This window comes from Misgurnus anguillicaudatus, chromosome 12, assembly GCF_027580225.2.
Source record: "Misgurnus anguillicaudatus chromosome 12, ASM2758022v2, whole genome shotgun sequence".
Classification (NCBI taxonomy): domain Eukaryota; kingdom Metazoa; phylum Chordata; class Actinopteri; order Cypriniformes; family Cobitidae; genus Misgurnus; species Misgurnus anguillicaudatus.
Genome location: NC_073348.2, coordinates 1861724 through 1877206, shown reverse-complemented (window position 1 = coordinate 1877206; position 15483 = coordinate 1861724). Strand labels below are relative to the sequence as shown.

The window sequence follows — 15483 nt, the reverse complement described above, 5'->3', positions numbered from 1 at the left end:
TGAGATGACGGTTTCGCTAGCCTTGACTTGTGTATTCTTTTATTATTACTGTTACTCTCTTTTTCGTTTTATAAAGTGGCTTCACTGTGCCACTCAGCACAATTCCTATGCATATCATCACAGCCAGTCCACTCTGCAGATGGACTGTATGTTCTGCCTTTGCCCGGCTCTTTTTCAGATAATTATGTGATTGCTATTTTGCCTGAGATAAAGGTTTTGGTAGCCTTGGTTTGTGTGCGCTCCTTTTTTCATTTTACATTAATTATAAATTATAATTATTAATTTTTTTGTCAGTGGCCCAGCTGAGGTTATGTCTCTTTTTTTCAATACCTGCGTGTCACCGTCTGCATGTAAAAAAGTGCATCTGATATAGATAAAAAAAAATGTTTTGTCTATTTATCATTCTGGGGAGTTTAAATATATTGGAGGGGAGTTAAGACCTAGCAATTTAAGTCATTTTCTATAGAGCATGTTACGCTTGAAATGTGTTGCTCTGGGATTTTTCTTTAAAATGGGTGGGTTTCTCATGTTTTTTTTTCTTTCTTTCCTCTTCCTGCGCATTCATTTTTTTTTTTTTTGGCTCTTACCAATGACGTTTTAACGTTACGTAATGTATGTTGTTTTATCTGACTACAAAAGATAAAATCTTTTTGTTTGTAATATGAATCAAATAGATATAATTGTGGAATTTAGATAAACGTTTGGTCATTCTATTTTAACTCATCATTATATTGTGGATCTTATAATTTTCGCTTGAATCCTTGCCACAGCTGCTGCAGGTTCACAATCACAAACTCGACCATGCAACTAGTTAAGAGTTAACTGGTTCGTCAGACCAAATAATTAAGGGCAGTCGATGCGCCAATGCTTAACCCTGTAATTAAGATTAAGTGGTTCGTCAGACCAAATTAATACAATAAAAAAGGCAGACGATGCACCAAACTTAACTCTATTGATAAAAAGTAAGTGGTTTGTCAGACCAAAAATAATAAAACAAGAAGGCAAACGATGCACCAAACTTAATCCTGGTCGTAGATTTGCGGTAATAAAGGATACATCAATTTACTTGTTGTCAATAATTCAGAGTAAGGCAGAATAAATTCAAACGTAACAATTTATTAAGCAGGTAGGAAAAACATAATTCAGAAATCAATTTACAATCCTATTCAAATATGAAACAATAAAACGAAAAACCATTGCATACCTGGTAAGAGTGGTTACAGATAATAATCTTGTTACAAATTCCTCAAAACAAAATAAAAATACATGATGCTGTGCCAAGACACATCATCATGGGGTGAATTTCTGAATATAGAAAATCCCCCTGAACCATTTACAAACTTTTCCTTAAGTATACAGAGAACAAGGCATATAGGTACTGATTGGTTCCTGTGAATTCAGGGGTGTTGCCTAATATGTATACAGTGGGTGATTGGTTAACATGTCTATGGTAGGAGGTGTCTCCCAACATTGGGGGAAGGTTGCTTACTTTTATTGTTTTTAGAAAATGGTTTCCTGTGGATTCAGCCATTTTTTGCTAGTCTTATAAATATATTTTGTCAGGGTTTGGCACCACCTTACACTGTACATATGGTTTTAAAATGATTATACATTGAAAATGACTAACACGACTAAGCCCAAAGAGGGGGGGCTAAGATTTATATCATGGAATACTAAGGGGATAACCTCTAGTGTTAAGGGTAGCAAAATACTGTCTCACCTGCAATATCTTGCAAGGAACACATCTGTGCATAACTGACATCATCCGTATTAAAAGGGAATGGATGGGTCATTTATTTCATTCTACATTTTCTCAGAGAGCACGTGGGGCAGCCATCATTATCCACAAATCGGTCCAGTTTGAACCCGTTATCACGATATCAGCTTTGTCATAGTTGCAGGAAAACTCTATGATACTTCTGTCATTCTCATCTCATCTCTATTTATGCCCCCAACTGGGACAACAAAGAGTTCTTTATTAGTCTCTTTTCTTATCTACCTACTAGGGATGGGAATTGATAAGAATTTAACGATTCCATTATCGGTGTTGCTTATCGATCCGATTCCTTATTGATTCTCTTATCGATTCTCATTGGGTGAAGGAATAAGTACAAATTTGTATGTTTGTATTAACTCGCTTTAATATCTGTTCAGAAGACACAGAACAGAGTATACACAAATTATGTGTAGCAACCTCAGAACAAACTTAAAGGTAGGTGAGCTACTTCTTAAAGTAAGGGACCTATAGCCTAGGGCAGTGTTGCTCAACCAGTAAATATATGATAGGACTAGGAATTAATAAAACACAACTAGACTGACATAAAACATACAACTTTTGGTCATCCATGCATTTGTTATTTTCTTTTGAAAAGACATGATGCTGGACAAAATACAGCAAATTAACCTACTGAAATGCAGATGCATCTACTGTGGCAAACGGATGCAAACCCTTTACCACAAACTTAGTCACTGTTCGGCAGAGGTGGACACTACTTGAGTATTTTAGTTTCATTTTCCAAGCATCTGTGCTTTATCAGAGTGTTGTCTTGGGAAAAAATTACTTTACTAAAAATGTTCACTACATTCTAAAGCATAGAATCATACTGTTTATTTATATTGCATATTAAAATTGATTTAATACATAATTACATAAAAATAGTGTACTTTTACTTTTCTTGGGTATAAGTACTTTTTACTTAAGTAAAAGTAAAAAAAATTACTAGATTTTTAATGTACTTAAATATTAAATATAAACCAAAAACTTGAAATTATGAAATCCAGTGAAGTTAAAATTATGATAATATGCTTTGGAATGTATGTTTTCAAAAAAATTAAAAACACTGATAAAATACAAATACTTGAAAATGTACTTTTAAGTTGAAATACTTAAGTAGTGTCCGCCTCTAAAAGTTGTTTATCCTCGCCTCGGTCATTTTATTCCTCCCTGCCTCTGTAAACGGATTAGCTAGAGGTGCACGAGAGAAACTTTCTGCAATCTCTCTGAGCCAGTGTGAGAGCCAGTCAGACTCTGGCCGTCAGCAATTTGATGGACAATGACTACGGAGATTATCTGTATAGTAAAAGTTTACATAATGAAATGGCGCTCACATTAACATTAACACATTACCTTCGGCATTAATAACAGATGACGTCCCGTTAGCTCTGCTGGTGGTTGACTCGCTGGTGTTGTTGTGTAATAGTGTATCAAACACGCGACAGTCCTGCAACCTCCTGCAACGCGACCGTATTGCCGTATTTTCGCGTGAAATATAAGTTATTGATTCAACTGTTTCAGTGTTTTATGAAGCCTCGCTCTCCCCACTACTAATTATAACCAAACTTTGGATCGTTCTGTCTCGATGCAATGTTTGCTGCGTTCTAAACCAAACCAACACAGCGCGTGTGTGACGTCATGACACATTTGCAATGAGCGGAACCGATAAGTGGAATCGTTAAGCAGGCTTGCTAACGGTTCAAAGGAATCGATTCACTGGGCACCGGTTCTTAAGAACTTAAGAAGTTCTCGATTCCCATCCCTACTACCTAATGTTGGCAACCATTATATTATCATGGAAGGAGACTTCAAATAGGTCTCCTGAAAGACCGGAAAGTTAACAGGTGGTTGTAGAAAAAGGCTGACATTCAAGGAAAATCACCAGCACCATGGTATAACCATCATACCGCAGTCTTTAAAAAGGCGGCTAGAAAAATGGAGCATAGTTGGAGGAGCACAAAGTTAAGAGGTATGGCTTGCTGCATGGAAAGAGGGTGTGCAACACTACAGACATGCTCTAAAAACCGCCTTTAAACAACTTAAGTCATTTTATGCTACTACAATAGAGGATCACTCAGAATGAATAAAATCATCCAAATCATCATCGTAATTATTAGATCCTCTTCCCACAAAATTACTAAAAGAGGTATTCCCTCTAGTGTCAAAGTAATGGCAAGTCAGCTATGCACATTCTTAGTGAATAATAGTACGTATAAAAAGTTCCAATCAGGATTCAGGCCCCACCACAGCACAGAGACAGCACTGCTTACAGTTACAAATGACTTCCTTTAACATTGAATCGTGGTGAAATCTCAATTCTTATATTACTCAACCTTTAATGCAGCCTTTGTCACTTAGATCACACAATCTTACTCAATAGACTAGAAAACTATGCCGGCATTGGTGGTCAGGTGTTAGCCTGGTTTAGATCGTATTAAAGGGGGGGTTTAATGGTATTTCAAGCATTCTGACTTATTAACACAGTTATAGAGTTGTTTCCTCATGCTAAACGTAGGCAAAGTGTCAAAAATGCAGTTGGGCGTGTTTCAGAGTATTTCTGTGCCGAATGCACTTCGCCAGGGTTCGTACAAGTTTTGGCTAGTTTTTTTCGATTACGGTTCTAACTGACGTTTCAGGGGTTTTCGATACGCATCACTTCTTTATATGGGCTTCCGCCGGAAAACTTCCCCCGGAAAACACCGCCCAGCCGTCAGTCAGCGGGAGACGCTAGAGCTTGCTAACAGCTTATCACGCCACTCAGCCTTGTTTAATTTCAAAAGTCAACAATGGCACAAGAAGAAGTGTGTTTTTGGATGTAAGGAGAAGACATCCAGCCTTATGGAAACAATGGATATAGTTTATTATCCGGATTAGCAGCGGAGTTTTGCGTGTGCGTTTGATGCGGTGGATTTTCAGAACCGGGTCATGACGAGTTACACGTGGTAAGTAAGACTTCTGTCTTATGTTGGAAATAGGCGCGTGTATATTATATAAATCACACGATCATGTAGTGAATCATAAGTTAAAACAGTGTTGTATAGTGTTGTATGACTCCTACTCGCTCCTCCCGTGTTATAACTCCTCCTTCTTCATTTTTTCGTACGTTATCGGAAAGATTCGTTAAAGCTAATCTTTCTTTTATAAATCTGATTAAACTAAAGACTCTTCAGAGATATAAAGGATGTCATACTACTCCATAGGTACTCCAGATTAATATCAGAAATGCAGAAACAGCGTGTGTTACGTGAGCTTTAAACCAACTGCTATCACTTTGTTTATGTAAATGGGGAAAGTCATATCACTCCCTGGTTAAATACGGTGTGCCGTAGGGATCAGTTCTAAGCCCTATCCTTTTCTTGTTATATATGTTACCTCTAGGAGACATATAGGAAACATAACATTAGTTTTTACTGCTATGCAGATGATACCAAGCTTTACATCTCCTCTTATCCTAGCGAAACCCACCAGTTTTCTAAGCTAACAGACTGTATTAGCGATATTAGTGGCAAATAACTTCCTTATGCTAAACTTCAATAATAGAGATACTTATTATTGATTTAAGTTGCTCCAAACTAAATATGTCCGATTACAAGTTGCCCGTAGACAGCTGCACTGTTGTGCCATCTTCCACAGTCAAAAACCTAGGTGTGATGTTCGACAGAAATCTATCTTTCGATAGTCATATCTCCAACATCTGCTGCACAGCAGTCTTCCATCTTGGAAATAACGCTACTGCAAGAGTGTTACTCGATTTAAGAAGTATGACCACACAAGCCCAATTTTGGCATCTTTACACTGGTTACCAGTAAAATATTGCATACATTTTAAAATATTGCTAATCGCCTATAAAGCCTTAAATGGCCTAGCGCCTTTGTATCCTCGAGAATTACTATCAGAATACAATCCACCACGTGCACTGCCGTCACAACACTCTGGTTACTTTATTATCCCTAGAATATCAAAAGTGTCTAAAGTAAGGCTGAACGATTTGGGAAAATAATCTAATTGCGATTTTTTTTTTTTTTTTTTTCAAAATTGCGATTGCGATTTAATATGCAATTTATTTTTAGCCTTTTTTCCCAACAAAACAATGAATAATTTGGATACGACCAACACAATATTAGATACATTTAGTGTGAAATGTTCTTTCACATAGGCTGGGCCTATTTGTTAGTATTAAATTCAAACATGTATGACTTGAAATAAATGACATTTTTATTGAACTGCTCATTACAGAAACATCTGTGGCTTTGCCACTGTGCATTTAAATAATTTAAACAAAAACATGCACTTTGTAAACACTGTGTGCAAAATGTACAGTCTTAAGAAAAAAATTATTTAAAATTATGTATCTTACTGCTCCCTAGTCAGTAACATTTCACACAACTGAAACAAGGAATTTGCATTGAAAATATTTTGTAAAATCAAAGTAAATAAAGGTATAAAAAAAGAGAAATGCACTTTTAATTTAGACAATAAACTATTTTTTATAAACTGTTTGAATATTATAATATAGATGAACCTCACTTATCTCAAGTACACAACAATAACACACCACACAGACTAAATTTCACTACGAGTATGGCACTGCCAGCCATAATTATCCAACAGTTCTGTTCTTAGTGGCTCACAGGTTTTTTGCTAAGAAAACCAGAATATTGACTTTTGCTGGCTTCAAGGATGAGCGAGTGCAAGTCACAATATTTCCTCCTGTGCTAAAAAGACGCTCTGAGGGAGCGCTTGTAGCAGGTACACAAAGATACTTGCGTGCCATGGTGCACAACTGTGGGTAGCTGATCTTGTGCACCCTCCACCAAGCCAATGGATCATCTTCTCCATCAATGGTAGGAGTCATCAGGTAATTGTTTATCTCTGCCTCTGCGACATCTTCAAGACTTACAGGCAAAGAAGGAGAGGCTGAACTAGTCTTAAAAAAACTGCCAAGAGACTTCTTCGGCTTTTCCCCCAAGGACTGTGCACTTTGAGGCATCTGAACATTTTCAGTACGAGACCTCTTCTCCTATTGAAACATGAAAACAACAGCCATTAGTTTTCCAGTTAGATTTTACAGAAAATGTTTGTTTTTGTGAAATACATTTTTATTTACCAAATGATATGTACGTTGTGCCAAGTCTACCATCTCTGTCTTCAGACGAGTCTTGATAGCAGGGATGTTGTCTGTACTGATGTACTGTATTTTGAACCTAGGGTCCAGGAAACAGGCAACATCCAAAAGCTCCTGGATGTTTGGGTCTCCATATTTGTTGTTGAGGTATGCTAGGACTTTGGTTTTTATTGATTTAGTCAGGTCAGTGTCCTCAGCATCTTCAGCCAGGACTGATGTGGCAAAAAGTCGGAGAACTGGCTTGAGGTAGGAGATGCTTACATACTCCTCTCCAGAAAGAGCATCAGTAAACTCCAGTAGAGGATGCAGTGCCTTGTGAATCGACTCCAACACGTCAATATCCTGCCAGGTTGGGATAAGGGAGCGTGCATATCGATCTACAGACAATACCTAAGGAATGGCTTTGACCTGTTCAAGCACTCTGGCAATCACCATTTCTTTAGAACCCCATCTTGTTGGGCACTCCGTTATGAGGTTGTGCTCAGGGAGTTTGAGCTCTCTCTGTGCCTCCGTCAGGGCTGCTTTCTTCTTCCAACTGTGGGAAAAGTGCCCCACCAGCTTCCTGCACAGTCCTGTTGCCCTTGACACTCTGTCATCTTTGAGTGCATTTTCTTAAAGAAATAAAAAGTAGTGTATTACACACAATTTGAGTTTTGTGATACAAGGCTCTCACTATTACACACTCACATTAGCTGTAATTCTGAAATACACTCATCCACACCACTGTCCTCTCTCTCTCTCAATTAAAAAAAATGCAGGTGGGCATTTCAAGTAAAATGAATTTACATATTAAAAAAGGAGTGAAAGTATGAATTTATTTAATCCCATCCGATTTATATAATATCATTATTTTATATATATTTGTATATTCAGCTGTACTAACCGACGCATCTCTCTCTCACACGCACGTGCACACACACACACACACACGATAACTTACCAATGGCAAGATCTGTGGCCAAAACATTGGAGCCTCGTCCATTCATTAAGCCGCGCAGCAAGCACCATATTCAACACGTTGTCCGTGATACAGACGTGATTCTCCTCGTGGAGATCCCAGCTGACAAACCCTTCTCTCAGGCCGGCTGCAATATTTTCCCCTGTGTGATTGTCTGGGAAGTAGATAGTTTGTAGGCAGCGAGCTCGTAGGTTGAAATCTTCATCAATAAAATGGACTGTAAGACTTTGGTACGGCTCAGCTGTGCGGCTTAACCACATATCAGTAGTGCTAGCAAATAACTCCACCGTTTTACGTTCCGCGGCAACTTTCTCTTTGCACTTTTTGTACAGCTCCGGTATGGCAGTCTGACTGAAATATGTGCGGGAGGGTATACTGTAACGTTTATCAAGCGTATGTATTAATGCCATGAACCCAGGCTTGGTCACCGTGCTGAGAGGCATCATATCTTTGGCTATGAACTCGGTTATTCTCCGAGTGATTTCCCCGTGCCGTTTTGAATTACGTTCATACGGAGTGACACTTGCGAACATTTCTGTCAGTGATTCCTGTCTTGAGGTATTTGGCTTGTCTCGCGCACTGGTGCTTGGCATTTTGGTCATACAACTGTCATGCATTGATTGTGGTATTTTTTTAAGTGCTGAAACAGGTTTGTAGTGTTACCCCGTGAAGTAGCAATGGGAGCACGGCATGCTCTGCACAACACCTGACGCTGCTCAACATCTTCTTTTTTAAAACAAAAATAGTTCCATACCACCGACGTGCTGTTCCTCTTCGCGATTAAAGTATCAGCTGTGTCAGTTTCTGACTGTTCCGTCGAGCAAGAGGCCATTGCGCTGGACAGCATGAAAAGTTGATGCAGCCGTCTTCTCCGCTCTTTCGCTTGCGTTACGTGACCACCTCAAATCGCGCACGTTGCGATTAGAAAATCGTGTTCCGTCAAATCGCGATTTTATCGCAAATGCAATTAATCGTTCAGCCCTAGTCTAAAGGTGGTTGATCCTTTTCCTACCTAGCCCCTAATCTCTGGAATGATTTACAAAAAATGTTTGAGAAACGGACACAGTCAATCAATTTAAAGGGCGTGTTGCAGGTTAACCACCACTGTCGATTAATGGGTACAAAAATCACTCAAGATATGTATATCATTTTTTAAATGTCTCAAAAATTGTCTTAAAGAACACCTTTTTTTACGTTTTTGGTATAAACAGGTTTTTTTACGTAATTCGGCAAAGTGGAGAAAGCCTCAGCCAGAGCCATAGAGATAGATGAGACATTTATTGCCGTTTAATACTTACGTATATAATGTGGAAATCATATATACATCGTAGGAAATATATAATGTGGTATACTGCAAAGTTACCATGCTAATTATTATTTATGATATATGTGGAGATAAATAAAACTTCGCAAATCTGCTGATTTGATCCATTCATGTCCTGATCTAGCCTGGGTGCCAGCCGATCTTACCCCCGCCCACAAGATTTTGAAAACGGGAATATCGGTCTGGGGTTTCTGCGTTGAGGAGCTACTATGCTTGGACAAATGCTGGTCGAACCAATCAAATTGTCAGGGCGGGCTTTATACGATGATGGACAGATAATCAAGAGTAACGTAATGAACCACGTCACCAAAGAGCGCGTGTGTTGAATGGCTGCCGCTGTAGAGTTCAGATGTGTGGATTCCGACATTGTGTCTGTTCTAAAAGATATCGACAGAGCATTGATTTTAAAAGAGGAACAGAGAAACACGAGCAGGGCATTTGTTGATGTTTTTGCTGTCCTTTCTATTCAGCAAAAGTTGGTCGCAACTGAAATGGCTAACGTTATCACGGCGATGCAACTCAGCATCCACAACGAGATGGATATAATTAGCAGTCGTTGCCAGCTTCTTTTCGGAAGCCCGGAATCGTGGTTGCTGAATAAGTGGAGGGACATGCTAGGCTCCAATATTTTCAAGCCAACGTAATGGGTATCGTCGTGGATGAAGTTCACCTAACGTACAAATGGTAAGAGATAGTCTTATTCTATGACTTAGTAAATACTTCATGTTGTGATATAAACGAAATGTTGTAAACATAGTAGGTGTTGATGTACATTCGCTAACTCAGTATAATCACAATGTTAGTGTCATTGTAGCGAAATAACTAGCAGTTTGGTCAGGCTGCAAAGACGTAATTTCAACATACGTCACACACTCCGTTGCTCTGATTGGTCGTAGGTCTATCCAATTGAGTGCAGAGGCATTTTTCGGTTGAGACACGCCTCATAATTATAGCTCAATGGAGCGGTATCAGACTCAAATTCTGACTAGAATTGAGTATGACAACGTCAGGCTAGTCCTGATCACCAGGCTAGAGATTTTTAAACATCCTTAATCCACACTTACTATTCTATCAAATAATATCTAAAATATATTGTTTTGTGAAATAAAAGGATGCTTTGTTATATTGTTTATGCAATCATAACGAATCACACGATCATTTTATACGGAAAAGCTGCGGTCAGCAGCTGCAGCACACTCAGATCCGACCACATACATACTGTAATAAACATGCGTTCGGTGGCTTTTTACATCAAATTATGTCAAAGGCTATGCCATTTGAGGAGGAACCGCTCATTGATCACCGTATTTTTATAAATCCTGTACATGGTTGGACTTGCCAAACAGGTTGAGCACTTTTATATACTTTGTTGATCAGAGATGCTGCACAGTTTGACCAGCGGGCTGCGGGAACCGGCCGCACATCACGCCGCCAGACAGTGTTGCTAATATAACTTGAAATGTCTAACTATTATCAGATAGGCCCACCAGGAAAGTCCCGACTCTCCCGATTGTCTCTCCGCTACTGGCTGTAAGTGAGTGTGTTTCGTTCGCTGGTCGAGAAGCTTACCCCGCGAACAGATGTGACGTGCCTCACTCAGCTTCCAGGATTTGACATGCTGCCTAAATCCGTTTGTGCTGAAGATCGCATACACCCATTTTAGGCAGGCCACCCCCTCAAGCCAGCACGCACGATATGTTAATTTTTGTTTACTTTCTACACAAAGTTATGCTAACGTTATGCTATCTGGCTGTCTGCCTATCTCTCTATACTAGCCTATCCGCCTGTCTGTCTGTCTGTCTGTCTGTCTGTCTGTCTGTCTATCTATCTGTCTGTGTATTTATCTATAATCTATAATCAGAACGGTACTTTACTCGTCTCTCTATAGTCATTCTCAAAGCTCTCAAGGCGGCTTTGGTGAATTCACTCCCCAGCGTGACGTCATACAGTGCGTTGTGGGGGAAAGGAGAATCATTGCAAACCGCTGTACTTTTTCGTATTATATTCTGTTTTGTGATACCCAACAACATAAAATACAATGGATAACAGTTTAAATGTTTATTATCAACAAGCAAATTGCACAAATTCGTTGAAAAATGTAACCTGCAACTAAAGACATATCTCTTTAACAAAGCATTCACATAACTCATCTTGTAAATATACTTAGGTCGCAATAGTTAACTTGTCCGGAACAAAGCATTCACATAATACTGTAAATGTAAAAAATACCTTACGTTCCAATGATAAACAATTACCATCTGAATAGATCTTAAGAGTGAAAAGAGAATTTTAATCTTTTGTTATGTTTCTTTCAGATGTGAAGAGTGATTCATGTTTGGATCTAGAAATAACGTCCTCAACATCAGAAGAGGGACTGACAACACAAACTCTTTCCTGCATCACCTGTGGAAAGACATTCAGCTCACAGAGTCATTTAGAGAGACATGAGAGAAAACACACAGAACAGAAACTCTTCACCAGATCTGAGATCAGCTTTACTACCTTACTAGAGAAGAAACATCATTCAGAAGAGCACACAGAGAAGAAGCAGCCGTTTGACTGTGAGCAGTGTGGGAAGGGTTTTGACTTCTTATCTCAGCTGAATATTCACATGAGGACACACAGTGGTGAAAAACATTTCTACTGCAGTGAATGTGGCAAATGTTTCAGCAGCAAAAGAAATCTTGATTCTCACAAGAACATTCACACTGGAGAAAAACCATACAAGTGTCCTCACTGTGAGAAGAGATTCAGACAAAAAGACCTCGTGAGGAGACACATACTTGTACACACCAATGAGAAACCGTATCAGTGCAGTCAATGTGACAAATGTTTCAGCACCAAAGAACATTATGTTGTTCATCAGAGAGTTCACACTGGAGAGAAACCTTATCACTGTAATGTTTGTGAGAAGAGTTTTAGTCAACGTGGCAGTTTGGTGTCACACCAGAGAATTCATACTGGAGAGAAACCTTACAAATGCTCTCAGTGTGAGAAGACTTTTGCTCATTTAGGTTCCTTAGAGAGTCATCAGAGAGTTCACACTGGAGAGAAACCTTATTACTGTAGTGTTTGTGGGAAGAGTTTTAATCAGCGTCAACATTTAGTGTCACACCGGAGAACTCATACAGGTGAAAAACCTTACAAATGCTCTTATTGTGAGAAGACGTTTACTCGGTTTTATGCCTTAAAAGTCCATTTGAGAGGTCACACTGGAGAGAAACCTTACGCCTGCTCTCAATGTGGAAAGAGCTTTACTAATCCAGCTCAATACAATGTTCATCTGAGAGTTCACACTGGAGTGAAACCTTACGTCTGCTCTACCTGTGGAAAGAGCTTCAGTAGTTCAATTGCTATTAGACTTCATGAGAGAGTTCACACTGGAGAGAAACCTCATCACTGTAATGTTTGTGGGAAGAGTTTTAGTCAATGTGGCAGTTTGATGTCACACCAGAGAATTCATACAGGAGAAAAACCTTACAAATGTTCTCAGTGTGAGAAGACTTTTGCTCATTTAGGTTCCTTAGAGAGTCATCAGAGAGTTCACACTGGAGAGAAACCTTATCTGTGTAGTGTTTGTGGGAAGAGTTTTAGTCAACGTCAACATTTAGTGTCACACCAGAGAACTCATACAGGTGAAAAACCTTACAAATGCTCTTATTGTGAGAAGACGTTTACTCGGTTATATTCCTTAAAAGTCCATGAGAGAGTTCACACTGGACAGGAACCTTACAAATGCTCTCAGTGTGAGAAGACATTTACTCGGTTAAATTCCTTAAAAGTCCATCAGAGACTTCACACTGGAGAAAAACCTTACATCTGCTCGGAAAAAGCTTCTCTGATCCATCCCATTTGAGAGTTCATCAGAGAGTTCACACTGGAGAGAAACCACATCACTGTAGTGTTTGTTGGAAGAGTTTTAGTCGACATGAACATTTAGTGTCACACCAGAAAACTCATACAGTTTAAGACTTTACATAAGACGTGTACTGGGTCAGGTCACTTAAAAGCAGTGTTAATTTTGACAGCAGATTTTTAGTTTTAGCCATAGTCTTTTGACTAAGATGCAATTTAGTCTTAGTCATATTTTAGTCATCTGAATTATTTTTAGTTTTAGTCTAGCAGAGCATTAAAAAACATTAAAAGTCATTAAATTGATTTTGCAAAAATTAAGGTCTTAAATGGCATTAAAAAGCATTACATTTTATTTCTACAGACACTTTTTTAGTTTTGAAGAAAAAATATTTTGAGTGTAGTTTTAGAATTAGCTATTTCCCCACCAGCGTTTTTTTTTTTTTTAAGTTGCCAGCCAGCGCCAGCATTTTTATGATTTTCACAAAAGTTTAATGCCTTCCAGAAAATGTTCTTCTTTAAATAAATAAACATACAATATATCAAATGAAAGAACAGACCCTCTGCTTTCAAACAAATGAAAAACGTTTCATTCTTCCTTCCTTCTTTTATCACCTCTTAAATATGGGTAGGTTTCTTCAAAAATAGCAAAAGTTAAGATAATTGCATTTTTGTGAAGGACTTTTGATAAGAGATCAGATTCAGAGTGATCCTCAAAACATTTGAATTCGAAAATCCGAATTTGAACGGTTTGTCCTGGGGCGGTGGTTCTCGGTTCCGGTCTTCGGGCCCCACCTCCCAGAGCGTTTTATATGTCTCCATATATAAAAAACCTGATTCAGTTCATCAGCTCGTTAGTGTGTTAATTAAGGAGCCTGATAGGTGAAATCAGGTGTTTCAGATAGGGAGACATCTGGAACGTTCTGGGGGGGGGGGGCCCGGGGACTGGAATTGGGAACCACTGTCCTAAGGGAATACTTCCGGGTTTATACGTTGGGTAAGAGTATTACGGATTGCCGGAAAAACTTGTCATCGGCAGGGAAGCGTTTTCTCTTAATTGTCGAGTAATTGGTGGTAAAAATTTAGAAACTACAAGAGAGATGCCCTTTGAAATGCCCCAGTGTCAGGCAGATTGCAAGACCCCTCCATCATGAACAGAGACCCAGAATGGTGCAAAGGAAAGTTGAAGTCTCTAGTTGAAAGATTTCTGCAGGACAAGCAGTTAACAGAAGGGATTTCAGCTGGTAGGAATATTATAGGGATAGCTTTAAAATATAGGTTGTGCTCTCTCAACAGGGAAGTAGAGACTTGCAATATAGAAGGAGACACTGTTGAGGCCCAGATAATGGTCTGTAACAAGGTTAGAGCTTGTGGAGGGGTTCTCAAAGTATTCCTTACAAAGGACCTACTTGCTTCTGTATCTGCAGCCAGGACCAGATACGGGATCTACCTTGATGAAAAATGGAGGAAGAGAGAAGGTGCCATGCAAGTTATAGGCATGCATAGGTTCTATGCCGTAGCTAGAAGTTGTATTGTTTGAAGAGGTGGAAGAACAGCCGAGACAAGTACGTTCCCTTTCACAAGAAGTTGAACAGTGCGAGGAGCTGCGACCCAGATGGCAAGAAAGTGCCTGTGCTATATTTCTGTCTTGGTTGGAAGCACGTGTGAAACATCGGCAAACGGAAACTAATTATGAAAAACACAAGGTAAATATTCCTTTCATGCTTGTAGTTCTTTGAATTGCAGGAAACTGTGTCTCTACTCGAGATTTGAATGACCATTACTGTAGCTAGTTTACTAGCAAACAAGCTATGATTTGTTTACTTGTTTGTATACACAACTTGAATTAAATTATTCTTTAGTATTTAATCAGTACGAGAACGGGCTCATTAAATTATGTTGTTTACGTATATATTTGCAAAACTCTAACGTTGTACAATTGAATTACTAGAGTGCCAATGAGAACGGGTTTGTGGCGAGATCACACGCCGACAAGACGCCAGCAGAGGAGACACCAACACATTCGGCAGCCACATCTTCCAGCCCAGAATCCAGCTTGTTCTGCAAGACACAGACGAATATAGTTGGTTCGGAGAAATTGTTGCGGACTTGCTGCGTCGATTCCCCGAAGAACATCAAACACAGACTATTTTTGACATCTACAAACTATTGTTTGAAAAACAGCAACACAAATAAACTGTGCTGCCATGTTTACTTGTTTTGCTGCGTCTGGCATAGTCTCTGTGTTTTTCATGTTTCAGCATCATCTGAGATAAAAGTTTGATTGTATAGAGGGGAATATGATATTGACTTGAAAATTTGGATTTTGACCTGGAAGTTTGAGATTTGTGCTGAAAATGGTGAATTTATTCATAAACTGTGTGTTAGCAATCATAAAGAACTGTAGCTTGGACCAAGGGCATTTAACAGAGTACCGTTGTCTGCAACAA

At 39.0% G+C, this 15483-nt stretch overlaps 2 protein-coding genes across 2 annotated transcripts in view; one reads left to right on the top strand and one right to left on the bottom strand.

Annotated features, from left to right (window-relative positions):
- The window catches only part of LOC129446093 (uncharacterized), a 37511-nt gene extending 22259 nt beyond the window's left edge, over positions 1-15252 (top strand). Inside the window, exons 3-4 of the mRNA XM_073873762.1 lie at positions 11497-14739; positions 14985-15252. Coding sequence (XP_073729863.1) covers positions 11497-13037 — 1541 coding nt within the window. The 3' untranslated portion in view covers positions 13038-14739; positions 14985-15252. The remainder of the gene's footprint in view (positions 1-11496; positions 14740-14984) is intronic.
- LOC129446090 (E3 SUMO-protein ligase ZBED1) lies at positions 5208-8450 on the bottom strand. The gene is made up of 4 exons (XM_073874652.1): positions 7840-8450; positions 7332-7434; positions 6882-7289; positions 5208-6794 (listed from the first exon to the last, which is right to left on the bottom strand). Exons 1-4 carry the CDS (start codon positions 8448-8450, stop codon positions 6402-6404), a joined length of 1515 nt encoding a protein of 504 aa, XP_073730753.1. The 3' UTR covers positions 5208-6401.
- Positions 15253-15483: the final 231 nt, after the last annotated feature.

What these genes read in the sequence shown, in the direction of transcription:
- LOC129446090 (XM_073874652.1), bottom strand. Translation starts at nt 8,450, where the DNA reads ATGCCAAGCACCAGTGCGCGAGACAAGCCAAATACCTCAAGACAGGAA. An exon ending in GATGGGGTTCTAAAGAAATG is followed by an intron (nt 7,290 to 7,331) that starts GTGATTGCCAGA and finishes GCCATTCCTTAG; the next exon opens with GTATTGTCTGTAGATCGATA. An exon ending in CACAACGTACATATCATTTG is followed by an intron (nt 6,795 to 6,881) that starts GTAAATAAAAAT and finishes ATGTTTCAATAG; the next exon opens with GAGAAGAGGTCTCGTACTGA.